The sequence below is a fragment of the Monodelphis domestica genome, chromosome 2, assembly GCF_027887165.1.
Source record: "Monodelphis domestica isolate mMonDom1 chromosome 2, mMonDom1.pri, whole genome shotgun sequence".
In the NCBI taxonomy this organism is placed as follows: domain Eukaryota; kingdom Metazoa; phylum Chordata; class Mammalia; order Didelphimorphia; family Didelphidae; genus Monodelphis; species Monodelphis domestica.
Genome location: NC_077228.1, coordinates 165,068,072 through 165,095,429, shown reverse-complemented (window position 1 = coordinate 165,095,429; position 27,358 = coordinate 165,068,072). Strand labels below are relative to the sequence as shown.

At 41.8% G+C, this 27,358-nt stretch overlaps 1 protein-coding gene across 1 annotated transcript in view; it reads right to left on the bottom strand.

The window, feature by feature from the left end:
- CFAP45 (cilia and flagella associated protein 45) overlaps positions 1-26,457 on the bottom strand; it is a 51,110-nt gene extending 24,653 nt beyond the window's left edge. The window contains exons 1-7 of the mRNA XM_056816179.1: positions 26,221-26,457; positions 12,263-12,388; positions 8,969-9,102; positions 7,151-7,295; positions 6,481-6,651; positions 3,991-4,169; positions 3,196-3,325 (exon numbers count right to left, since the gene is read on the bottom strand). Coding sequence (XP_056672157.1) covers positions 3,196-3,325; positions 3,991-4,169; positions 6,481-6,651; positions 7,151-7,295; positions 8,969-9,102; positions 12,263-12,388; positions 26,221-26,223 — 888 coding nt within the window. The 5' untranslated portion in view covers positions 26,224-26,457. The remainder of the gene's footprint in view (positions 1-3,195; positions 3,326-3,990; positions 4,170-6,480; positions 6,652-7,150; positions 7,296-8,968; positions 9,103-12,262; positions 12,389-26,220) is intronic.
- Positions 26,458-27,358: the final 901 nt, after the last annotated feature.

The following is a 27,358-nucleotide window of genomic DNA, read 5'->3' as shown; positions in this document are numbered from 1 at the left end:
GAGAGGCATACAATCTTGTTGACTAGATTAGATTTGATTGTAAATCAAATATGCCACCTTCACAGCATTCCTCATCACAGCAGCCTCTCCAGAAGAATGTGTCTCTAGCTCCAACTTTGGTAAGCTGGCCTTTATTTGCCAGCCTTGCTTCACTTAGGGCTGCTTTTTTATTACAGTACCAGCTAAGTTCTCTTGAAACAAGAGCCATTCACCTTTCGGGGCTCCTGGATTTCATGCTGTCCATAAGTACATGCATATTCCAAATACCAATGATGAGAGGAATCATCTTCACAAAATTTTTGTACTTTTTTTGTGTTTTAACCTTAAGATATGATCCCCATCTGCTGCAGTAAGTAAGTAAGTAAGTCAGGCTTGGGTGAACTAGACAATGTTTAGGGCACCTTTTCTAACACCTTCCTCACACCAAGAAGTGAGGAGTTAAAAGGTTGCTCAAACATCCAGGGGGTTGCCAAATTCTATTACTGCATCAGTCTATTGAGAAGATGACCCCATGCCCTAGACTGCTTGAGTACAGAGTTATGATTACAGTTCCAAATGTATCCACACTTGCTGTTTCATCCCTGGCCTATCACCACAGGATTTTGAGATAAGTAAAAATAATAAAATAGTAACAGAATAAAATTGTGAAATGATTGAGTAGCAGAATAATAAAATAAAAATTATAAATTATAAAATGTAAAATATTAAAATGATATGGGTGGTATCTTTTGCCTCAAATGTAAATTGGATTTAAGTGAGGCAGTTGCACAAAGTCATCAGTCTCATTCTCTATTCTAGAGTCACTGAAGTCCAGGGACAAGCTAAAAGTCAGAATGACTGGCTGTGGTCCAAGATGTAATGGATGCCCTTAAAATCAGTCTTCGATGTCTGACTAAACTTTAAGTGCTCCACAGTGCCTGCTTCAGGGGCCTTCATGGCCTTTGGAGCAAATTATTCTTATCTGACCATTCTGCAGGAGGAAATCTTCACGTGCTTGGAGTAGACATCCCCCTAAGTCACTGATGAGATTAAAGCCTGTCAGTTATCCTCAACCTTGTTTAGCCGACAGTGGAGTGGCTGCAGTGAATGCCACAGTTTGTTACATGACAGTTGGGTGAAAGGTGGACATGAAAGATGGATGAGCAGCCCTGAAAGGGCTCGGTGGGCTCTCACATCAGAGGTGCTAGTCCTTTGTGAATGCCCCACCTACCCCCAATAAAGATGTTGACAGAGTAAGAGAAGAGGGAGGAACCAAAGGCCATGAAGGATGGAAAGAACAGATTTCATAGGTGTGAGACAGAGGGAAAAGTGCAAGGTTAGGGAGATGGTATTTAAAGAGGAGAATTTCCAAGTCCATCATTTTGAAAGCAGAATGGTTTGGGATGCTCCAGTCCACTTAGCAGGTCCATTCTCACGGCAAAGAAGGTAGCAACAACTATTAGACCCTTAGGACAATATCCTTGATAGTCACTCAAAACCTTTGATCTAGATCCATTTATTTAGCTTTCCAAGAAGACCTCCCCTTTGAGAAAGTAATGCATTGATCAGATGATATAAGAACTTTCAAATATTTTCAATTGTATTTTTCATTATAAATTAATCAGTTAGATTTCTGGTTCAGTCTTACCAAGTTCCTAACCAGTCTATTGTGAGTTTGGTTGGTATGAAACAGTTCAGCAATTTGATTATCCTCTGGAGGAAATGAGGAAAATAAGTTCCTGAGCTTGAGAAGTTGAAGCTCAGGCTGGAAACTAGAGGCCATCCCTCCAAGGTTGTACATAATTTTTTCTTTTTCTGTCTCTTCTCCTATGGTTGCCCAAACACAGGAGTAGCACAGTCTGCTGCTAAATATAGATCACTCAAGCTAAGCTTACTCTATGCTTCCACTTAAATAATTCCACATGCCTATAATAATCCTCTTCCCTGGCCCAGACTGACAAGTCTCTTTGTCATTCAAACAGCTCATGAAATCCCACCTCCTTCATAAGGCCTGAAAAACGTGATGTAGGGTAAACTGAAAATACCTGGCCTGAACCCCAGCACTTCCTAGCTGTGTGACTTATAAGTAAGACACAGGCTCTTCCTATTTCCTCACATATAAAATGGAAATAAAACTTGCCCCTACCTCCCTCACAGGCTTTCCCTGAAATGCTTTTTAGACCTTTAAGCATTATTTGAATGTGAGTCAATCTGACTGTAGACTGCCTGGTCATGGGATTCTTCTCATTCCCTCTTCACTTAGCACCCCAAAATTCACTTACCCTAGATATGAACACAGTCAACTGAAATATCTTTGCAAATAGTACAAGGCACTAAAAGAGATAATCCAAACAGCAGAGACTCCTAAAAACCTGTCTAGTTAGCTGTGACATGCATGTAATCATTTTTTTTGCACTACATACACCTTCCTAATTGTTTCATAAAGGCTAAAGGTAAAAAGAGTTTTTCCCACCTGAGCACATATCAACTAAGGATAGAAAAAGGTCACTGAACAGCATGGAAGGTGATAGGGGGAAACAAGTCTCTAAAAATTAATACTTTCATTTAATCCACCAAGAGGATAATCCACCTGTACAAAACTGAGGGATGATTTCTAGCAAAGGCTGCATTGCTGCCTCCAATCATTCTCAATTAAAATGTAACTGGGAAATATTTAACAAAATAAATAAAAATACAACAGAACATAGATAATGTTAATGTGTGGTTTTGTAAGTCAATTTCTCTGTCTTTGTAGCCCATCTTTTCTGTTTGAGTTTGACACCACTAATTTGTAGCACTGCTATCATTTACCGGCTACAAGTACAAACTATTCAGCATGACCTGCTGTCTAGGCTGATATATCTGCCTTTGACTGTAAACCTCCAGAAGGCAGAGACTTATGTCACTCAGTTCAGTGCCCAGCATGGCACTACGTACAAAGAACTATTTAAAATGATAGTAAACACTGATGATGATGATGATGATGTTAAATGTACATGTAGCTGATGAATATTTTGGCTGTAATTGAGGTAAATAACACTTCCTTTCTATTAGAAAATGTCAAATCTGAAAAGTAGAAAGTTAAATATGTGTTATCAGTCATAACCCTCCAATCCCAGGGCAGGAAACCTCTCAGAGTTGATAGGAGGCAGGGGAAGAAAGGGCAAAGGATAGGTTATCTTATAAGATGTGGCAGTCTTTCTCACCCTCTGTTACCTTTATGTCTTCTTCCTGGAGCTGCTCCATATATTGTAGCATCTGCTGAATCTCCTGTTCCCGGACCTCAGCCTGCAATGAACGCTCCTCCTGGTTCTTTTCAATCTGATTGATAATATGCCGTCTTCCTCTACAAATCATAGAAACCATCCAGTCCAAATCCAACTTTTAAAACCTTAGCATCTTAGAAACCAGTGGTCTCCATATGTCTTCTTTAGCCCCTCCCACAAGATGGTAAGGAAAGGGTTTGGAAAAAAATCCCTTTTCTAAAGAGTAAGAAAGAATTCAGGGGAAGGACTAATATTCACTGTGTTTCATAGTGCTCTTCCAGGCTGCCTTGGGTGACCTCACTAACCTTGACTCTTCTACCCCCAGTTTGCCTCTTTGCTTCTCACAAGCAAACACACTAGGCTACCTTGGTTGATGGCCTGGATGAGTGGGAAGAACATTGGTCTTGGAATCAGAAGATTCCTGGGGTTTGTGGTCCTGTCTTTCACAGGCCAGGAAAAGTAAGGAAATCCAACGACCTCAGATTGTCAAGGAAGGACTGGTATTAACTATAATGTAGAAACAGCTCTACCAATGGAAATCTCCAGGGTCCAGGAGTCAATGCTATCTTTCTTCCCTCCTGGGGAATTTCTTTACTGCACTTAATAAAGATTTTATGATAACAATATTTGCTAATGATGAAAATAAGATAGCCTCCCATGTCTTCTTTCACGGGTATCCAGCATGGACTTAAAGGGGATTATTATGAGTGGCCTGAACAGGGAGATGCCAACTCAGATGGTTTACCGTATTCTTTCCTCTTTCCGTCTATTGTCTATCTCTTCCTGCCTCTGTATAGATTTCTGCCGTTCCATTTCCATCATCTGGTCCAATCGCTTCTCCTCTGTGTCCAGTTCCTTTTGGATTAATTGCTTCTCCAGGATCTGAGCATCCCGGATAGCATGACACCTGGCATTTCGGATTATCTGGGGAGTGAATGAGAGGTTATATATAATACTAGGTTTAGGGATGAAAGTAGTGACTAGGGGTACCTAATAGCTACAGAGAGTTTGAAAAGGATGAGAGAAAATGAGAGCCAAATTTTTCCCCTCCAAAGACAAGTAGGAATCTCTAGCACTAATTAATTAGAAGCCCAGAAAAGCAAATATAATAATAGGATCTTAAAGGACATCTAATCGAAATCCTTCATTTCACAGGTAAAGAAACTGAGACCCATTGACTTGCCCAAAAACACATAGTAACCATCAGAAGTAGAATTTGTATTCAGATCCTCTAACCTAAAAGCCAACATTGTTATTCTCCCTTACTTATAGATGCATATATGGCATATTCTAGAGGATTCATGCATACTTGTTTCAAAAAAATTTTTAGTAGTTGATGCCTCATTTTTTCAAGCTTTTTAAAAATAAAGTTGACTTTTTAATTTTTTAAGAAAGTTAAATTTAGGGGGCAGCTAGGTAGCTCAGTGTGTTGAGAGCTAGGCCTAGAGATGGGAGGTCCTAGGTTCAAATCTGGCCTCAGACACTTCCCAGTTGTGTGACCCTGGGCAAGTCACTTGACCCCCATTGCCTAGCCCTTACCACTCTTCTGCCTTGGAGCCAATACACAGTATTAACTCCAAGAGGGAAGGTAAGGGTTTTTAAAAAAATAAAAAATAAAATAAAAAAAGAAAGTTAAATTTAGTTGTTTTAGTTTATTTAGTGTGATAAAATATTTACACTTAAAATATTCACCTTTTTAAATGTATGCACATCCTGATTAAATGGGTATATACCTTCTCTCAGGCCACATTTTCAATCAGTTACCAAATTTTATAGTTTTTACCTCATATGTGTCTCATATCTGTCTTCTTCTCTAGACTCACATGGCCATCACCCTAGGTTCAAGCCTTCATCACTACTTGCCTTGACTACTACAACAGCCTCTTAATAGGCTTCCTTGCCTCTGGTCTCTCCCCTTTCCAATCCATCCTCCATACAGCTGCCAAAGTAATTTTCCTAAAATGTAAGTTTGACTGCATCGTTCCCCTAACTCAATAAACTCTAATGGCTCTCTATTGCCTTTTGGATCAAATATAAGTTCTTCTGTTTAGCTTTTAAAGCCATTCACAATCTGGCCCCAACCCATCTTTCTAAGCTTACTATACTATACACCAGAAGTGTCAAAATGGGCCAGGGTCTAGCAACACTCTTGAATGCTGTTGCCCAAACCAGATTAAAATCTAATTGGGAAATAGTTAACAAAATGAAAACATGAAAAAATAGGTAATATGTAGTTTTCCAAGTCAATATGTACCCTGAAGGAATCATCACATACATTTCCTATTACATACTATTCTTATTTGAGTTTGACACCAATACTATATACTACTTTTCTTTCCATACTCTGCTGTCCAGGCAAACTGGTCTTCTTACTGTTCTTCACACACATTGTTTTATCTCTCACCTCTTTACCTTTGCGTAGCCTATCTCCCATAGCATGACTATTATGCACTTCCATTTCACCCTGACCTCTTACATTCCCTTGTTGCCTTTCAACCTGGGCTTCTGCAGAATCTTCTACATGAAACCTTCCAGATCCCTCCTCCCTCCCCACTCACTGCTATTGCCTTTTCCCCCAAACTGTACCTTGTACATTCTTAATCATGTACACATTAGCCTCCTTGAGAGGAGGAACTGCTCCACTTCTGCCTTTGTATGCCCAGGACCTGGCATGTATTAGGTACTTAACAGGTTCTTATTGAAAGATTGATTGAATGCAGAGCACAGAATGTGAATCACAAGACCCAGCAAAGTGTCCCCTATGGTGTCTGGTAAAAGACACTTGACGTTTGAGTAAACCTTAATCCCTCCCTTTTTCATTTAGGAAAACTTGACTTGAAAGCCAAGGGATGGAGATCCCTAAAAATAATTATGGGGAGAAGAAACAAGGAGTTAGAGGCCCTGGAAGGGGGGAGAGGACGAAAAACTGATAATGTCAAAGGTAAAGGAACAGAAATTAGAGCTACTGGGAAGTGGTCAAGTCTTTGCATTTGTACATGAAATGGACGAAAGAGAAACAGATCTCAGGCATCTGGTCTCCATGGCATGTATATGTGCCATGGGAACAGCCTGGGCTTCACCTTCCATATTCCGATCACTTCACAAGCCTCCAGTACCCTTGAATCCTTTCTTTGACCTTGTCAGGTACCTCTAGCTGAGGACCAATACTGCCCACGGTGAGGATAAAAAATTTGGCAGGAATAGGAGACAACCAACAACTTCACTTGCCCCCTACCTGACTCATGTCTTTGATCTCAACATCTTGCTCCATCCTCATTGCATTGGCTTTCTCCAGGAGATTATGTTCCCTCTCCTTGGCATCCTCCTCCAGGTCACTGAGCTTCCTATTCTTCCTCCGCACCATCTCCTTCTGTTTCATCACCTGCTTTCGAAGGGTCACTGCAGTCTGGAAGAGATCAGTCCATCTAAGCAGGGTGTGTGGAGGGAAGTTTGATCCATTTTTTAATATCATAAAGGTGGAAAGGACCTTGAGGTCCCACTGAGGCTGGGACTGTTCCCTAAATATTTTTTCCTGGGGCTGATCTCTCCAATTTGCTCCAATGGGATTTCTACTCCTCACTCCACCTCCTTACTAAGAAGCAAAAATTTCCCTCTCTTAGCTCCATCCTCACCACTGCCCTTACCACTCATTGCTGCCCACCTCCTTGCCCTCTACTTTGTAGTTTCTTTGATCATTCTAATCAGTTTTTAAAAAATTGGTTTCTGCCATATTTTTTAAAAAGTAATGTTCTTGAGAGTTCAGTCTAACTTTCCACCCCCTCCTCCTTCTTTTAGGGTCTTTTGATCTGAGCTCCCATTTATCTGAGGAAAAGCCAACCTCTCCTCCAACACATCCCCAAGTCACCAGTGGATCCACAGAGTTCAAAGTTGACAAGATTAGCTACCAAGATATCCGTCTTCTCCTTCTTGTAAGCCTCCTCAATAGCATCTCGTTCTTCCTTGGTGAGGACACGGGAAGCAAACTTGATTCGTTCAAACTCCTCAGGGCTGATGATAAGAGACTCTCCTGAAGGGTCTTCTGACGGGATACTAAGGGGGGGAGGGGTAATGACCAAAAGTAGAGACAAAAATCAAAAGGGAAGAGAGGAAAAATTAAAGAAGAAAATAAAAGAGTGATTATCTCACAAACCCAGAGAAAACTCTCACTAACACATCTTGGGTTTCCCTGCTTTTTTTTCTAGTCCTTATTACATTGCCCACCCCCTGGCACACAGCCATCTCAATGTGAAGTGTTTCCACACAAGCCAACTGGACCCAATAGAGAAAATATGTGAATGTCATTTATCACAAGGAATCAATAAAGGAACAATTTAAGGGTTGGATGTCTCTCTAAGTGGGCAGACAGAAGCAGAATAAAGGCCTGCAGAGAAACACCTAAACATCCCTGTTCACCCAGCCTAGACAGAAGCTTTGAACACTAAATATTAATTAAAATCTCTGATCAACAACAGCAGCTGACATGTCCATAGACCTCTCCTTCCCAGCTGCCCAACGCACTCAACAAACCAATAACTAATTATAATGATTACAAACAAATGACATACCTTAAAGGTGGGGGAGAGAGTTGGGGGGGGGCACTTAAGGAATGAAGCTGCTTCTGGGTGAGGCATTTTAACAGGCACCAGGAATAAGACGCAGTTGGTCTGAGACAGGAAGTGAAACCTCATCTAATAAAACCAGTGGGGGGATTCCAGGAGGCAGACAGAATGAGAAAGCAAATTTGGGATCTGGCCAAGACACTGAGGTTAACCAAGTGGCGCAACCCAATGGAGCCTTGCATCTGGAATGGCCAAATAGAATCAGAACATAAGAAAGGATGCCAATGGCTCTGGGCATGGATCAGGACCAGATTAACATGTCTCTTGATGCTTTCTATGGCCCTAAAAAAATAACAAATAGTCACCTTACAGAACTGTCCCAGACCTCAGCCCCGAGAATGGATCTCAGGACTGCTAAATGGGAATGTGATGGTCTTGACCTAAGTCAGAATAAGATTATCTGAGCTACAACCAAGAATAACCAAAGAGACAGCTCTCGGGGCAGCATCTTCCTTCCCTGTCACTTCCTGGGGCAGTAGGGAGTGCAGGACCAAAGTGGGAGGGAAGGGAATGGCCAGTTACAAAGTCAGTTAAGCACAAAAATTCATCTACCTTAAAGAAGTGGCTCATCTCCAGATTCCTAGTCAGGCCCAGATCAGGTCCCAGGAAGGGACCAGGACAAAGAGAGAGCCACTAGGAAACAGCACTGAGCTAATCCCAAAGGAACCCAGCATTTCCCATTTGTGGCCAGCCACTCTGGGAGGAAGCCAAGAGGTTAATTAGGCAGCTGGTCAGTTTTCCTTTGCATCAGACTCTTAAGGCACCAGAAAGGAACTGACTCATCCAGCTAATTTCCCTTCACCAAGAGAACCAGTGGGAAGGGAGGGATAGGAGAGGGGAGGGTTCAATCATCCCATGCGTCCTTCTCCTCTACTAAATCCTAAACCTAGGAGAAAGCTGAAGGAAATGGGAAAGAAGAAACATAGAACCAGGAGACAAGCTGAGAAGACAATGACATATAAAGCAGGGATGAAAAAGAAAGAGAAAGTTAAAAGGAAAACTCCAAACCCTAAAACAAAAAGAGAAAACTGAGGAGCCCAGGAACCTAATCCTTTCCTAAGAGGAAAACTGAAAAAGGGAAGAGCAACTAGGCCAACTACTTACACAAGATCCCGGATCATGTCTCGAGTGATAAGCTGGATGGTCTCGGGCTTGTGGGTCCAGCCCAGGCTCTTCTGGATACTTTGCTTATCCCTCAGAATCACAATGGGGCTTTCACAGCGGTTATGCTGGGAGGTCTGCAAGGCCAGAAGAGGCAACTCATTAGCTAGCCACACAAAATTCCCACCTTTTTTTTTTTTAACCAATTTCAGTCTCTGGGAGTCATCTCATTTGAGGTCTAAACCCACCCAACAACCAGGCACTAAAAGACAAATTGGATTGCAATGAGTGTTGAACACTGGATAAAATGTAGCCATGTTCTCTGTTTGGAAATGGCCAAAAATTTTAACATTTTCCCTCTCCTCCTTTATCTCTTTCTCCCCACCCTTCCATAATATTCCTATTCAATAGCTGCCAAAGAAGAAAAGAGTACCTGATCTCATAACACACTTTTGTACCTCATAATATACTTTGAGGAAGGTATCCCTTCTCTTCCCAAAGGATAGGTGAGATAATATCTTCTGCCCATGTAACTAATGCCTGCAGTATTCCACAGTTTGGGAGGAGAAACATAATACTGAGGAGCTGGAGAGAATTTTAGAGATCATCTAGTCCAACATTCTCTTTTTCTAGATGAGGAAACCAAGCCCCAGAATGGTTGAGTAACTTTCCCAAGGTCATATCACAAGATGATTTGGACCAAGGGTCTGTTAATAGCCAGTCACATTTCTTTTTCTTCTACATGCTCTAGATTTGGTGAAGAAGTGAATGTAATATCTTGAACCACTAAATTAACTTGATTTTTATTTTCTTCCCTCAATGATCCAAGAAAATAATTGTCCTATTTACATTGTGTGGTGTTAAATCAACCGATCTAAACTGGGAGAATTCCTCAGTAACTTCTTTGAACATTTGTCAAATCAAAGACATAGATTTGAAAGGAATTTAGAGATTAGCCTCATTTTCCAGATGAAGAAACTCAGACTTAGAACCATATAGTGGGAAAAAGAATAAAGATCAGACATGAGAATTTTCCTGACATTATAGGCTGAGAGAAGCTGTGGGAGCTTTGCCCCTTTGCCTAAAAAGAGAGGAGAAATGTTCTCTTGTATGAAATGCTCTTGGTGTGGCTCTGCCCAGCAGTGTTGAATTAGATACTTTCTCAGGGGCCTTTCCAGCCATAGGAATCTCTCTCCAAATACTTTCGCTAAGATGCTACTGCCACCTAGTGCCTGGCCTGGGCTTCTGTGTGGATATCGGGCAGACTGCAGGAAACTCCTGCCACCTACTGCCAAATCAGGGCCTTCTGTGGATTCCAATATGTTTTTCCACCCCCAGTTCAAGGAAATAAACCAGAAGGCAAGACTTTCTCCTTATTGTTCCATTCTCTTACCAGAAGAGATTATTCGCTGAGGACTTAGCCAGGTCTAGACTTGGCCAAGTCCCATTGGGCAAAGACCAGGTGTAGGTTGAATTTTTATCAAGCACAACTACAGCCCCTTTTTTCTCATCAATAAGGCACATTGTGGGGGGAGGGGGGGGAGCTGAATGGCTCAGTAGTAGATTGAGAGCCAGGTCCAGTGATGATACTCTTCTGCCTTGGAGCCAATGCACAGTATTGATTCTAAGACAGAAGGTAAGGGTTTAAAAAAATAAGGCACATTGACAAATGCTGGGTGGAAATTGTGATAGAGCCTGGCACTAGTGAAAAAGTGCCAGACTGAAGAGTATGTGAAATTGATCACCTCGACGGGGGAGAGGCCCCGGAAGTGGAATGCTGAGGAGAGAAGCCTGGCTGGAGGAGAGAGCAGTGAGGCCCTCAGTCAGGGTTACCCACTTTTCCTGCTGGTGACTGGAAATCTTTCCCCCAACACTTCCCAATTGATGGGACTTTCTGAAGAGAAACCTGAGCAGACTTTACCTCAGCTCCTGTTACCCAGGGGTGACTTTCTCTCAGGGCGCTCAGGCTGCCGAGGTCTGAGTTCCCCCCAAATTTGAGGAGGGAGGGGAAAGGGTTTAGATAAGAGACAGGGACCCCCTTTTCCCACTTTCCCTTTCCCATTCTCCCCTGCCTGTTATTCCTTTTGTATTACCTGATTGAGTTGACATTAAAAGTTATCTGTTCCCCAAGCTGAGTGTGAGTGAATGGATCAAGGGGAGACCTTGATCTCGAATAGTGGAGGGGGGACAAGAGGGACTAGAGCAAATTGGGGAGAGCCACTTTAACTAAGGAGGGAAGGCAGAAGGGGGAAAATCTTCAGACCCCCTCTCCTCTCTCTGAGCCAACCTGTTACATCTGCTGTCTCCCCTGAACCCTGCTTTGAGAAGGGGGTTCTCCTCCCCTTCCCCCTCTCCATACCCAAAGATCCAAGCCTCCCTCAGGGTACAAAACTTCCCTTTTTCTATTTTTTTAAGACAAAATGTGATGAACTTCTAAAAGGAGGCATGTCTATGCCTGAAAAAAATCTGTAAAGATTTTCAGAATTCCACCATGGATGGTTTAGGTCAGTGGCTTTGGTGCTAAGTGGAGCAATTATTAGAGGCCTTCTTCTACTCCCTACTGATGGTAGCCCTTTCATTGTTTCCCTTCCCTCACCTTCCCTTTTTCTTCTATTTTCCCAATCCCTTCTCTTTTCTATTTCTTCCCCTCCTCATGCCTTAGACCTCACAAAAATGCTCATGGGCAATGCTAATTCTTCTAGTGACACTTGGAACTAAAGAAACTGGTGACCATTTGTTTAGATAGTATTTGCAAATAGTCACAGACCCAAGCTCCTGAAAATTTCACAAAATCAAAGTTCATCACAGCTGGAAGGGAGAACTAATTTCCTAGATTTTACAACTCTGGATAGAGAAAACTATAGAGGCCAACAAAATGCCATTTATGCCTGCACAACTGGTTTCTATCAGTTCATCTCAAACATCTTCAGCCCAGGACCTGCCCACCAGTCCACCTCCTTCCTCAAAAATGAGGAGATCTGGAATGCACTCATTGGCACCTAATAGTTCCTGGGCATGCTGTGGCTCCAGCTTTCCTGTTGGTATCATTGCTCTTCTTAAAGGCTAGAAGCAGGGGAGGGCTTGGGGTGGAAGAAAACAAGTCACCCTGTTCACATGCCCACAGTTTATTGCTAGCACAGCTCTGCCACTCTGATCTCGGTGACTACTGCAGAACTTCTCCTGTGTTAGAAGATGGCATCCTGAGCACTAATTGGCAACAAGCCAGGCCACTGCCTCAAGGGTTATATCTCAAAAAGAAGATCACAGAAGGCGTTTTGGACAGGAGCAGGAAGTTACCTTGCCAACTCCAAAGAGGCTCTCATCAACCTCAGAGTTCATGGCCTTGGTCCTGTATCGGGTCCGGTTCCTTGACCTGTTGGAAGTGCTAGAGGAGGAGCTCAGGAGACCAGCTGTGCTTAATGGCTGAGGGGGGTCAGAGAGAAGTGAGGAGGTAGGAAGTTCATTTCAAAGTCACAGTTATAATGGCATATGAACTTAGATCAAGACAAGTAAACATTCAACTAACAAAGAGATTTTTAAACATTATTTTGTGTCACAGACCCCTTTTCCGCAGGAGATGAAGGAAAATGCTCTTTGTGAAATTGCTGGGCCCTACAAAATCCCAAAGGAAAAAAAAAATCCTATGAGGTGCAGGGGCAAAGAGGTGCTCCACCAGGCTGGGGGTGTCCCCCACTAGAACAAAGGACTTGATGAGTCAGAGAAAGCACCTCACTGGCTCTGGAGAAGCCCACCACAAGTTCTATATGAGGAGACTGGGGTAGTTCTTTCATAATCAAGGGAAATACAGAGTTATGTTTTTGGTCAGTTTTAGCTCATCTGCCAAAATATGATGTGGGAGAAACACACCCAAGTTTGTAGCAGGATCTCACCCCAAGAATGGGAGATTCAAACTGTTCAGTTCAGAAGTGTGAAATGAATTGTATTTAAAGTAGAAATGGTTTTTGGTGGTATAACGGCCTAATAGCAGGTGGAATGGAAGAGGCACTGAAGCCTACCATTAGAGAAAGTGCTAGCTCTGAAGCCCAGCAGACCTGGGTTCTAATCAAATCTCTGACATTAGTTATGTGCCCACTGATCTGTAAGTCACTCTGTCTATAAGGCTCAATTAGTCTATCTCTAAACTGGGAATAATAATGCCTGTTGTGCTTATATTAATCTTAAAGGCTTATTATGAGACTCCAAAGAGATTATACAAGTAATGTGTTACATAATTGTTAGTTGTTGTTGTTGTTACTGTCTTCTAGATAATTCTGGTCATCTCACTTCCATACCACCCACCATATGCAATGTCAACTCCATAGACTAAGCTTCAAGATCCCTTCACCAGGGGAAGAGAGGTGGTTCAGTGACTAGAGAGCCATGCCTGGAGATGGGAGGTCTGGGTTCAAATCTGATCTCAGATACTTTCTAGTTGTGTGACACTGAGCAACTCACCTACTCCCTATTTCTTACCCTTTACTGTTCTTCTGCCTTAGGACCAATACTTGGGATTGATTCTAAGACAAGAGGTAAGGGTTTAATAAAAGAAAAGACCCTTCACCAATGGTAAGTCCCCATCTTACCATCCTTGTTTCTTAAGCAAATCTGTTTACAGCTCCAAGTACCTTCACTCCCACTTCCAAACCCCAGCATTCCTTCCATCTATGATGCATTCATCTAAATCCTTCCTCACTGCAAACACCTCACTCCAAGAAGCTTTCTTTAAATAAGTTACCAAAGTGAAAATTAAATAAACCTTGGCATAAAACCATAGACCAGAGCAAAGCAAACAGCTTCTATGATAGAATATCAGGAGCTTGGCCAGCCTCACCATACTTAATCCCACCCATTTCCGATGACTCTATCATTCAACAACATTTAGGGAGTCGGTCAGCCAACAAGCATTTATTAAATAATTACGGTGAGCACTTGGGACACAAAAGAAGGCAAAAATCCTCTCTGCTCCAAAGAACCTCATGGTCCAAGGGGAGAATGGTGTGTGAACATGCACAATCTGTGCAGTTTGGATGGGAGAGAAACTCAAAGGGGAGGCACTAGCGGTGGAGGAGGACTGGAGGAAGCCTGTGGTTGAAGGTGACTTCTGAGCTTAGGCCTTTTGTTCTCCTTGTTTTTAAACCCTTACCTTGTATCTCAGGGTCAATATTAAGTGTATTGGTTCCAAGGCAGAAGAGGGGTAAGAGTTAGTTAGACAAATGAGGTTTGCTTAGGGTCACCAGGCTAGGAAGTGTCGGAGACCAGAACCAGGGCCTTCCCCTCTCCAAGCCTGGTTGCCCCTTTGCCTTTGGGCTGAGTTTTGAATTAAAACAGGGAAGCCAGGAGGTAGAAGTAAAAAGGGGGAGCATTCCAGGCAGGGGTAACAAATAGGGCAAAAAATACAACACAGTCAGGAGATGGAGGGTCACAGGAGAAGGCCAATTTCACTAGATTATATATACATAGAGGGGGATAAAGTGTAAAAAGTCTGAAAATGTAGGAAAGGATCTTAACTGCCAAGCAGAAGACTTTTCTATTTGATCCTGGAGGAAATAGGGAGCTCCAGAAGTTTATTGAATCACTCTGGGATGGAATGATCAGACCTGAGCTTTGGTAACAGTTTGGCCTAACAACAGGAGGTCTTGACCTAGAGAACAAGAGGTCTTAAGTTCAAATATGGCCTCGGACACTTCCTAGTTGTGTGACCCTGGACAAGTCATATAAGCCCAATTGCCCAGCCCTTACTGTTCTTCTGCCTTGGAACTGCCTTTTAAGAGAGAGAGAGAGAGAGAGAGAGAGAGAAAGAGAGAGGACAGAGGGAGGGAGGGAGGGAAGGGAAGGGAAGTAGGGAAGGGAAGGAAGGAAGGAAGGAAGGAAGGAAGGAAGGAAGGAAGGAAGGAAGGAAGGAAGGAAGGAAGGAAGAAGAGAAGAGAAGAGAAGAGAAGAGAAGAGAAGAGAAGAGAAGAGAAGAGAAGAGAAGAGAAGAGAAGAGAAGAGAAGAGAAGAGAAGAGAAGAGAAGAGAAGAGAAGAGAAGAGAAACAGAATGGTTGCACAGTGGATAAAGTGACTGACCTGTTGTCAAGAAGACTTGAGTTCAAATCTGACTGCAGACATTTAACTTCTATCTGCCTCAGTTTCCTCCTTTGTAAAATGAGGATAATCATAGTACCTACTTCACAGGACTATTTTGAAGATAAAATGAAATCTTTGCAAAGTGCTTTGTAAAAGTCTACGACAAAGTTAAGTGGTAGGATTAAGTAGTTGTAAAATTACTTTAGCAACTAAGCAGATAATAGATCGGAATGGGAAAAGACTAGAGGCAGTTTCCACTGTATAAGGAGGTCAATCAAAAGTCAGATTTCAGAAGTTTTAGCATTTAAAGGAATGGAACTAGAGGCACTGAGTATAGGCAGCTTCCTCAAGAAAGTTGGCCACTGGGAGGAAAAGGGCTACAGTGAGAGCTAGCAGGGATGATTGGAGCAAATGGTCATGGTTAAAAGTAGCAGGAAAGAATCTGATAGGAAAGATTGAGGATCTCCACCCTTCTCTCCAGAGCACTTTGATCTATAATCCTGTTGTCCCTCCTTTAGAGCAGCCATGGGGGAAATGTCCTTCCCCTCTTCCTCATCCCCTCAGAGTAATGGTGGTTCTGCCTGACTCAGTCACCTTTGACTCATTTTCTCTAGGTATGGGGACCAAATGAGCAACTGGGAGTTGTTGTTGGGTCATGCATATCCTTTAGGCATGTTTGGGAAATTGAGGGGAGAAGCAGGAAAGGCCAAGGTAATGACAGAGTTTGCAAACAAAGAGTCAGAGGGCCTAGGCTAAGACCTTGGGCAAGTTACTGTAATGGGGATCTGGCCAGTGAGTCCAGCCCTTATGAGCATGCACCAAGTATTTGGCTGACAGAGTTCCCACACAGATTTTAAAGCATGCACGGATATTATTTAACCAAGTCCTGTCTGGTGGCCAGGTGGTAAAGAGCTTGATTGGATGGCCCTGAAGCTGGAAGTAAAGTTCATTTGAAAGACACTAGTCAACCCTGGCCTCTACCTTTTGTTCTGACTCCTTCCTACCTGGAAACAATCTAGTGAGAGAAGAGAGATAATGAATTAAGAGGAGCGGTCCCAGCTGCAGGCATGTAGCCTGAGAATACAAGCCTGGGTTCTTTGCCTCTGCCTTTGTCCTATCTTCTTTTAGGTGATGGAGATGAGATGCTTTGACCTCGTGATCTTCAACAAGTCAGGAGAGGACTCCATGAAGGGGTCTTGAAGCAGAGTCCAGAGCAGGTTTTTTCAGTAGATACTTGAGCACTGAGATCCTGAAGAGAGACCTTCAGGACCCAGCCACAGACACTGAAGAAAGACATCCCTTCCCCACCTGCCCTCCAACACCTAGAACCCCCTGAAAGTGCCACGTAGTATCTAGGCATCCATTTAAAAAATGTCTATTGTTGGGTGAGGGAGGGACATGAGGAAGGGAGAAAATCTGGAACTCAGAAAGATTTAATTTTTAGTGTAAATGGAAAATATTTCACATAATAAAAATAATTTGAAAAGATATGTTTATTAAGTATCTACTATGTACAAGCATTTCTCTGCTATCACCTGGATCAGACTAGACCCTGAACTCCCGGCAGCACCCAGAGTCCTCTGGGTCCAATCAGCGCTGTAGAAAGTGCCCTTTTCCTGACTTCCTGGCTCAGTCAAGGAAAGGGCCTGATGAGGGGCAAAAGAGCAGTCAGAATCGACACAAATCTAACAAAATGGAATTCCTTGTTTTCATTAAAAGATAAAGGCCAGAAAACTGTTTTAAGATAGGTGGGAAGCAGCTGTCCTCAGTTCCAACACTACCTCTGCTGTCAGTCCAAGAGAGAGAAAATGTAATGAAAAAATGAGCTGAAATTGTCCAAAGTGGGATTGAATTTCAGAATCAGAATTAATTCCCCAACTGGAAGAGACAAAAAACATTGGAACATGAAGGAAATGGTGATTTTTTTTGTTGTTGTCTAGAGACCTTTAAGAAAAAGGAATTGAAAAGATGGGGCAAGAACAACTTGATGTCCTTCAGACTAGGAACTGAACATCGTTAATTGAGTTCAATGAAGGTTACTTGAAAGAAATGCACAAGGGGAAGCTAGGCAACAAACACAGTGGATAGAGTGCTTGGCTTAGAGTCAGGAGGACCTGGATTCAAATTTGACCTCAGATAGTTCCTAGTTGTATGACTTTGGGCAAGTCACTTAACCCAAATTGCCTAACCCTTACCACTCTTTTATCATAGAGTCCAGAGATCTCTGGAAATGAACATGATATAAAGCAAAATGAAAAAATATATATCAATAAAATCTTTTTTTAAATAAAAATCAAATTTCATCTTGATGGCCCAATTTAATCTCTTTTCCTCTAAACCGCTCATGCTCTAGGGAACAAGAATTAGAACCATATCCAAAGGCTTTGAGAAGCATTCTGGAACTCTATGTAATTGCAGGGAAGTTCAAATTTGGGAGTCTAACTTCTGGAAATCTTGGCAGGACCAGCACTTAAAGTGCCAAGACATTGTCTATCCAGAGTGTTCAGCCAGTACAGAGCAAGACAAAGCTGGAAAGGGTTGTAATTTCTCTGATGTAACCACAACACCTGTCAGCTGAGCAAGAACAAAGAAATGTTCTTTTCCTGAATACCCTTGTCTAGGCCCAGACCTATTTCCTCTTTACGAATGTCAGGTCCATTGAAGGTTAGGATCTCCAATAATTGAGCTTGGACCCCTGAGCTGGAGCAGTGGCTCCCTCTGCCCTGAAACAAGGAAGGCACACTCCAAATCATGGGTCAGACTCCACTTCCCCCAATGCCAACATTGATTTTTAGGAGAATCACTTTGAGAAACATCAAAGAATGTCAGAATAGAAGGATCAGACTTAATTCATTTAGTTCAGAAATTTTCAAAGTGTGGATGATGGGACCCAAAAAGAGTCCCTGAAACTCTCAGGGATCCAAATGATAAAAAAAAACTATATTCATAATAATATTAAGATATTATTTGTCTATTCGATTTGGCTTTTAAAATTGCCTATTAAAATACTCCCCCCTTTTGTAGTTACATATGTGTGTGGCCAGATTTTCTCATATACTTCAACCAAAACGACAAATCTCAACAGATTGAATGCAGAAGCAGAGATGAGAATTTTTCTCCTATTAAACTAGACAGCAAAAAGATTTGCAAAAAATACACATATAAAACAATTCCATACTTATCACTAATTGTTTTTTGTGGAAACTATAACTTTATCATTTTTAAAAATGGTATTTATTTTAACATGTAATGAGTTTATTATTATGTTTAATTAATTGATAATTTTTAAAAACTGGAGCAGCAAGGTAAGAATAGTGGACAGAATTTTGCTTAAAATGTTTTGCTTTAATATAAAGGAAGGTGCTCTGAAGTGAGGAAAAATTGGTGTGAAATAAAGCATGTTTAGGGCAGCTAAGTGGCACAGTAGATAGATTACTGGGTCTGGAATCAGAAAGACTCATCTTCTTGAGTTCAAATCTGACCTCAGACACTTACTAGCTGTGTGACCCTGAGCAAGTCACTTAGCCCTGTTTACCCCAGTTTCCTTATCTGTAAAATGAGCTGGAGAAGGAAATGGTAAACCACTTTGGTATCTTTGCCACAAGAACCCCAAATGAGGTCACAAAAAGTTAGATGTGACTGAAATAACTAAATGACAAATTTTATCCATTTTAATTTCTAATGTGAAAAATAGCAATAAATGTAATCCACCTAAACAAAAGCTCTTTGGGATCTTTATTAAATTTTAGCTGTAAAAGTTTCTTGAGATCAAAAATTTTGAGAACCACTGATCCAGTCCCATTCCTTCATTTTACAGATGTAGAAATTAGGGTCCATTCATGATAGATTGTGTCCATGCACAAACTTCGCTAGGTTTGAAAAGGCTCATGAATTTGAGGGATATAGCAAATCTCTAAGACCTTACTAAGTTACAGAGGATTGCAATACACATTAGTGGAAGAACCCACACTAAAAATAAATTACATATCCTTGAAATACTTGCATGTTAAAAGATAATTTACTTGATTTATGAAGACTTAGGTTATTCATCTAATGACACTTCTGAAATTGGTGACATGTTTTGATTTTGAATATATTTAAGGAGTTGGTTTAACTGTAGGATGATAACCTTATACAAATTATCTAATCCTTGGATGATTTCTATATTTGTTATCTAACATATAATTATGATGAATTATATAATAAATGTGGGTTGGGATGATTGGAAAAAAGAAAAGAAAAGAAACTGGTATTCAATAGAGGTTGTTCCCTCAGTTTCCTCATCTGTAAAATAGGGATAATAGCAGCACTAATCTCCCAGGGTTTTTGTGAAGATCAAATGAGATAATATTCGCAAAGATGCTGGTATAAAGAAGCATCTACTTTATATCAGGTACAGTGCCTGGTATAAAGTAGATGCTTCTGCTTTAATTAAATGCTTGTCCCCTTCCTTTTCCCACTAAGTGGCAGACCTATGGTCACAGAAATAATAGCAGAGATGGAACTAAGAGAAGCTGGTCAATAAGCTTCTTGAAGGCAGACACAGCATCTCATTTATCTTTGTAGATGCCCATTGCCTAATTCTTCGTTGTCTATTTTGAAGGATTGTTGTAAGAAAAGAAAAAAAAACTTAAAAATGATATATAAATACAAGCTGTTAGATGTTCAACAAGTCTTGTTGAATAGATGAAATAGCAATCAAAGCTGTCTTCCTCTGGAAGAATTTTATTATTTTTTTTTCTCCCAGATCTATGATTTCATTACTGTGGAGTTCCCAAGAAGGAATTCCCTCTACCAATATAGATCTGTACCTACAATACAATTTTATATTAGATGGCTTCCTGAAGCATTGAGAGGTAAACAAATTTGCCCAAGATTTGAACCACTTCTGATAGTTTTCCTGATCCTAAAGTCGTATCTCCATCCACTATACAAAGCTACTTCTCCCCTTAGTAGAACTCATAAAGGGGGCAGCTAGGCTAGGTGATTCAGTGGATTGAGAGCCAGGAAATCTGAACTCAGAAACTTTCTAGTTGTGTGAACATGGGCAAGTCATTTAATCCCACTCTTCTGCCTTGGAATTAATACACTGTGTTGATTCTAAGATGGAAGGTAAGAATTTAAAAAAAATTCATGAGGAATATATTCACACTCTTGTATACACAGAAGCAAAAAATTAGGAAAGCATACATAGAAATATATCAACTAATAAAGGGCTGTGTAAATTGTACTTGAATATCCCACCAGCATCAAAAATTCCAAAATACACACACACACACACACACACACACACACACACACACACACACCATTCCCTTCTCCAAAACTCGATTTCTGGTGGTGGCACCACCATTCTTATTCTGGATCTTACAGGCTGAGATTCTCAGATTCCTCTTGGACTTCCTCAATCCCAATATAAAATCAATTGTTGAGTCTCTTATCAATTCTGTCTTGGCAACATCTTTCAAACCTGTCCCTTCCTTTCCATTCCCACAGCAACCACTCTAGTTCTTTTTCTCATCACTCCTCAAATGAAATACTATAAAAACCTCTAAAATGGTCTCTTTGCCTACCCTAATGGGAAACTTTCTGATACACCATTCTATCATGTTGTTCCTCTAGTCAAAAACCCATCTGTCACTCTCTATAAACTGCTATACTGGGAGATCAGGTTATCAGGAAAGTCTAACAAAGCAACCTGGGGCAAGTTGTAAATTGAAAGGAATTTTCTCAGCCTAAATTCAAAGAGAAGCAGCTGAGGCAGAAAAATGGCAATTGCCCTGGCAATCTGTACCTAAAGGATTCTCTGGCTATCTGGCTTTATCTATGTGTCTGAATCACAAAAGAGTTGAAATAGACCTTGGGGCTTTGATTTAAGAAGTGAGATTCTTCTATTACAAGAGAAAGGTCAAATGTCTGCAGCTATTCAGCAAAGGACCAACAGATAATAAAAAGCAGCATTAAAAGCAAAAGATGTCATTCCAGAGGAAAGAAGTGACAGGAGGTGAGCTGGCTAGGAGGAGGGAGAAAGACAGATGACACTGGCAGTTCGGTGGAAGCAAGAAGCAGCATCAGAGGTCAACAAGGGTCCCAGTGGAGACAAGGTTCTAGGAATGTGACTCACCCTGCTTATGCCTGGCTCCTAGACTCTCCTCTCTTACAAGTATGCCTTTTCCCACAAATATTCCATGATCACATCTACTTATATATCTCTCCCAAAGTGCGTGGCCTTTCAACATATTCTTTGGCCAAATATATTCCATGAGTACCTATGTTTCCTATGTATGCCCCCTCTCCATTGAGAGGTTGTATCTCAGGGTGTATATTATTTCTCTTATTTATTCCCCCCTGCAATTTAATTAAATATCTTCTGCTTCTAGATACTGTATTCTCTAATTGTCCTAATTTTAAAAAAAAATTTGCTATGAGCTTGTGAGCTGTGGTTGGGTAGATGCTGACTCAAACCAGGCCTTGGACCTGGGATGGGTTTTAGCAGGCCCATTTAGAACCCAGAGAGGGCAGATGGGGAGGAAAGAAAAAGGAAGTAAGCTATGCTAGCATTCAAGATTATCTGCCTCTAATATACATTTCCACCTATTTAACATTCCAAAGTGACCTACTCACTATGCTCCATTCTCACCCTGCTTTTATCTAGAAGCCCTCACTTATGCCATGCCCATCCTGGAATGGACTATGAGCCACCTGTACCTGCAATATCTTCCTGTTTAGATCCTCCCTTCTTTCATGGACCACCACCAGCTTTATTCCATGGACTACCACCAGCCATAAAGCATTTCCCACTACCCACACCCCACTGCTGAAATTGGCATCTATTTCCTTAAATTTCCTAGTGGTTTGTTTGGACACCTAAGTGGATTTAGATTTGGAAAATCCACATTTATATCCTAGCTCTGTCACTGCCTATGGGATACCGGGTACCTAACCAACTGGTCTGGGACTCAGGACCATTGGGAAAGAAGACTAGATGATTTTTCATATGATTCTTAAATCCACAAATCCCATGGCTGGATTTCTCCCTTGCCCTTATCATAGTTTTGTCTTGAATCACATATGTGTCCAAACTGCATACCTCCCCTCAAAGTATAGCCTCCTTGAGGAAATACAACATTGTATAACTCCCCTGTATCCTCTAAGAAGGATGGACCCACAAGAGAGATGAATTTCTTGATTCCCTTGGGTAGTATAAATATGGAGAATTGTAGGATTCTCAGGGGAAAGGGAGGCTTACCAAATTGTAAGGTTGTTTTATATCCTAGCAACCCTAAATTATTTCCCCTAGAAGAAAAGAGGAACCTACTAAGAACAGTACTATAAGTCTTGAATATAGTATAAGTCCCTGAGGAGGGTGGAGGCCCACTAGAAAGAGAAGAAAGGTTGTGTCACTATTGGCATAATCCTATAGATTTTCTGATGAGTTAAACAAAATCTATCCCACAGTTAATATTTTATTAATCTAAGAGTCTGAATAGAAACTGAGAGCTTTAAGAGGGCCAGAAACCAAAGACCAGATGTCATAGCAAAAAAAAAAAATAACACTAGATAGGAACATACACCAGATACTGATATTCCCCAAGAGAAATCCTAGATGGGTATAAAATAAGTCATAAATATAATTCTAGAAAGAAGCCTCCAAGAGAGAACTTGGTCCATGTGAGACTGGAGCTCTTCTAGAGATATGAGCTATAATTGGCTTTTGAACCATGACACTGAGCCCCAGAACCTCTCTAAGATATCTTCTAACTCTGCAGCTATGTGGCTGTAAAAGCCAGAATCATTTAACTTCTCAGGACCTTGGTTTGCTTCCTCATTCATCAAATGGAGACAACACAGAAACCTGTTAATAGGAACCCTGTGTCCATAAGTACATTTCAGCACCCATTGATACAGTTGGCAAACCCCTAGAAGATTTGCATACTTTGGCTAATATAGAAATAAATATGTTTTGCATGACCGCACATATAGAATCCAAGTCAAATTGTTTCCCTTCTCTAGGAGAGAAAAGGGGCAGGGGGAAGGAGAGAATTTGGAACTTGATATTGTTTAAAATGATTGTTAAATATTTTTACATGTACTTGGGAAATATTTAACTAAATGAATAAAAATAATTTTAAATAATAATAAAATAATTTTAAATAATTTTAAAAATAAAGTTAGTGATAAGTTTTTAAAGAATTCACATCTCAAATCAGACACTATCCCAAGACTCAAACTATTCCATCTTCTGCCCAGCCACATCACCCTACTTTACCTTTGTCCTAAAGATGGTCCCACCCCCATCTCCCTGCCTACAGTTGGAAGGATTTATGTTAAATGCAAGATTACTATCAACTCTCCTACCATGAAAGTGTTTAAACAATGACCTCCCAAAGAAGGCTGGGGAATTCCCTTATCTAGGATTTTTAAGTGAAAACTGTTATACTAGAAATCAACCCAAATCTTGGGTCCTGCTCCCTATTCCAGACTGAAACATGCACCTAGTACTGCAACAAGTTTCAACAATATCCTCTGCTTCTGGGCCTTGTGGTCTAATAGCTAGCACATTGCATATATTGCCTTGTTTAATCCTCACAATAATCCTGGGAGGGAGGGAGGTGCTATTATAAGTGTTGCAGTGTCTAGAATGCCAGGTCTATCTAGTAAGGAAGACCTATGTTCAAATTTGTTCTCAGATACTAGCTGTATTCTTGGGGAAGTCACCTTAACCTCTGTTTGCCTCAGTTTCCTCATCTGTAAAATAGGGATAATAATAGCACTTAATTGCCAGAATTGTTGTGAGGATCAAATAAGAAAATAAATGTAAAGCCCTTAGCACAGTGCTTTATACACCGTAAGTGCTACATAAATGTTAGTTGTTGTTGTTATTATTTTGAATATGAGGAAATTGAGGCTAAAGTTAAGTCATTTGCTCAAGATCACAAAACTATAAACTGTCTGAGGCAAGATTTGAACTCACATCTTACTGTCTCTGCCTCTGTCCAGTGCACTACAGTGTGGCCTTACAGTAATGTCTTACATTTGTAGGACACTCTATACTTTTCAAGAGAATTTTCACACATTTATTCCCATCTAAGAGAAGGAAAAACCAAGGCTCAGAACAGTTAGAGCCACTTGCCCCAAAGCAAGGTGATGGTGTAAGATATGTTAGAACCCAAGTCTCCTAGAAATCATAAAGGCTCTTTTCCTCCAGACCCCACACATGTGCATCCCATTCTTAGCACCATACCTAAGAAGTATCTCCTCCTAAAGGTTTAGCACCACCTTCTGGATTTCTAGTCCCTACACCTACCTCCTAGTGGAATCATAAATTCAATCTAACAAGGACCTTGTTGTTCAGTTATTTTCAGTCTTGTCTGACTCTTCAAGACTTCCTCCCCAACCCAATTTGGGTTTTCTTGGCAAAGATAGTAGAGTAGGTTTCCATGTCCTTCTCTATCTCATTTTACAGATAAGGAAACCAAGGCAAACAGAGTTCAATGACTTGCCCAGGGTCACACAGCTGGGTAAGTGTCTGAGGACAGATTTGAACTCAGAAAGATGAGTTTTCCTGACTCTAAACCCAGTGCTCTGGCCACTTCACCACCTAGCTGCCCCCATCAAGGGTGTTAGGGTTATCAACTAATCTCCATTCCCTTCATTTCACTTTTATAAAGCATTTTACAAATTTATAACTGTGAGTTAAAACATAGCAACTATTATCACTCTCCTTTTATAGTTGAGGAATCTGATGGACTGTCTTGCTCAAATTCACACAACTTCTAGTTAATATAATGAACTGAACTTGGAAGCAAGAAGACATGCCATATATTAGTTATGAGATCTTGGGCAGGGATTCTTCCTGTAGTGTCTGCTGATCAAAGCTCACCTGAAGTAAAGTGTATAGTTCTGGCAACAATGTTTTGGTGTTTTGGGATTTTTTAAACAATCTTTTGGAAGAGTCCTTGATAAGGTGGAGGGTACCCAGAGGAGGGAAAACCAGATGGGGAGGGGACTCAAAATCATGCCATGCAAACTGTGTGGCCTTAAAATCACTTCTCTGAGCCTTGGCTTGTGAGAACTGGAGCTGCTTCACCTGGAGAAGAGAAGCCTTGCAAAGAATAGGAAGGCTGCTTTCAAATACTTAGAGGGCTGCCATGTGGAAAAGGGATTAGACTTGTTTTGCTTGGCCCCTGAGAAAAGACTTGGACCGCTGGGTGGAAGTTACAGGGAGGGAAATTTTATTCAGCTCAGCATAAGGGAAAACTTCCTAATAATTACAGCTTTCCAAAAATAGAATGGGCCGACTGGGGGACAGTGAATTCCCTGTAACTAGAGGTCTTTAAGTGGAGGCTACATAAAGATCACTTGTGCCAAAGAGGTAAATGGAGACAGGATTCCTAATTTAGGTATGGTTTATACTAGATGCACTCTAAGGTCTCTACCAATGCTGCAGCTCTGTGATTAAGCCTAAGTCTTTTAACTTCTCATGCCCTCAGTTTCATCTATAAAATGGGAGTAAAGATAGCTGTCCTCTCTACTTCATTGGGTGGTGGTGGACAGCTATAAGTCCATATAAGTATTAATCCTAAATTAACCTTGCTGCTAGTAAGAGGCAGAGTAGGGCTGACTCATTTTCACTTCATTCAGGTCAATGACCATCTCTGGGCCTCAATATCTTCAGCCTGTAGAAGCACCTCCAATCCTGTGAACTAACAAGCTTGGCTCAGATCCTCCCCAGTTGAGTCTACACTCAATCTCCCATCTGTGTACCTTTGCACTGGCTGTGCCTGGAATATTCTTTTCAAAAAACTCTTTTCCCCCAGTCCAGCTCATCACCTTCTGCATGAAAACGATCTTAATTCCAATTCTCCCCTGTCAGATTTCCTTCCATTTTCATTTCGTACCTGCTGTTTCCCTCATAAAATGTAAACTTCTTGAAGGTAGGAACTGATTCTTTTTTGTCTTTGTATCCCTAGCGCCTAGTATATAGTAGGCGTTTAATAAATGCTTCTTGACTTAATGGCATTTCCCCCTTCCCACAATTTCTCTTTATGCCAACACCACCCTCACCCCACCCCCACCCCAGCCCTCCACTTCATTCTGGGACTGACCCTCACTGCTTCCCTTGGTCGCTGCCCCGGACACCCATAACAGGCCCACCACAAATCCCCTCACCACCGCGAGATCTCACCATCTTGGCAGCACCCACGGCCTCCGGGGCCTCTCAGGCCTCCCGGGCGGAGCCACAGCCGCTACAGCCACACAGCTGCTGCAGCCGCTGGCGGGGGGTGTTGACGCGTCACCCTGACAACCGAGAGTCGGGCCTCGCTCCGCCTCCTGGCGTGACCGCTCAGTTCCCTGCCCTGCCCTGCTTGTCCGGGTCCGGTCTGGCGCCGGTCCCCTGGGTGGGTTGCCATGGGAACCAGGAGCCCCGCCCCGCCCTGCCCCGCCCTCTTCCTCTCAGCACTCGTGGCGGCAAAAGGAGGCGGGGAATAATTAGATAGATTTTCAGAGTGGTGCCCCTTCGCCCTGGAGCCGGCAGTCCCCAAGAGAGTGTGGCATAATAGCCAGAGCCTCGGACTTGACCCTGGACTTCTTGACTTTAATTGCTCTTTTTCTGTGACCTTAGGTCATTTGACCTTTCTAAAAAACCTCAGTTTCCTCCTTTGTAACATGGGTAGAATAATACTTGCAAACTGCCAACGCGGATAGCGCCAGGAAAGCCTTAGTTAAATTAGAGCTACCTCTCACCTCGAATTTATCTTTCTCTGGCGGGTATACGAGTAACAACCCTTCCTCCTGCCCCACCTCCCACTTGGTTTCCCCACTACCCTAGCACAAAGCCTTGCATAGAACAAGTATATAATAAATCCTTGAATGAATTATGTGAGCTTTATTCTGATACTCCAGTATTTCCTCCTACAAAGAATTTTAAAACCCAGAATTGGGGTGCAGCTGTGGGAGAGGGGGGGAATGGGGTCTAGAAAGGAAAAAAAAAGAAGGGAAAATAAATTTCAAGGAGCATCTCCCTCACTCTCACCCAGTCTACAACAGGGAAACAATAGGATACCCTGAAAAGGGCTTGGAGACCGAAGAACTGAATTCGGGTTGTGAACCTGCGACTATATTCGTCACCCTTGCTTGGCACAGTAAGTTGTCCTACCTCTCTGGTCCTCAGTTCTCTCCTTTTTTTTTTCTTTAAACCCTTACCTTCCGTCTTGGAGTCCATACTGTGTATTGGCTCCAAGGCAGAAGAGTGGTAAGGGTTAGGCAATGGGGGTCAAGTGACTTGCCCAGGGTCACACAGCTGGGAAGTGTCTGAGGCCACA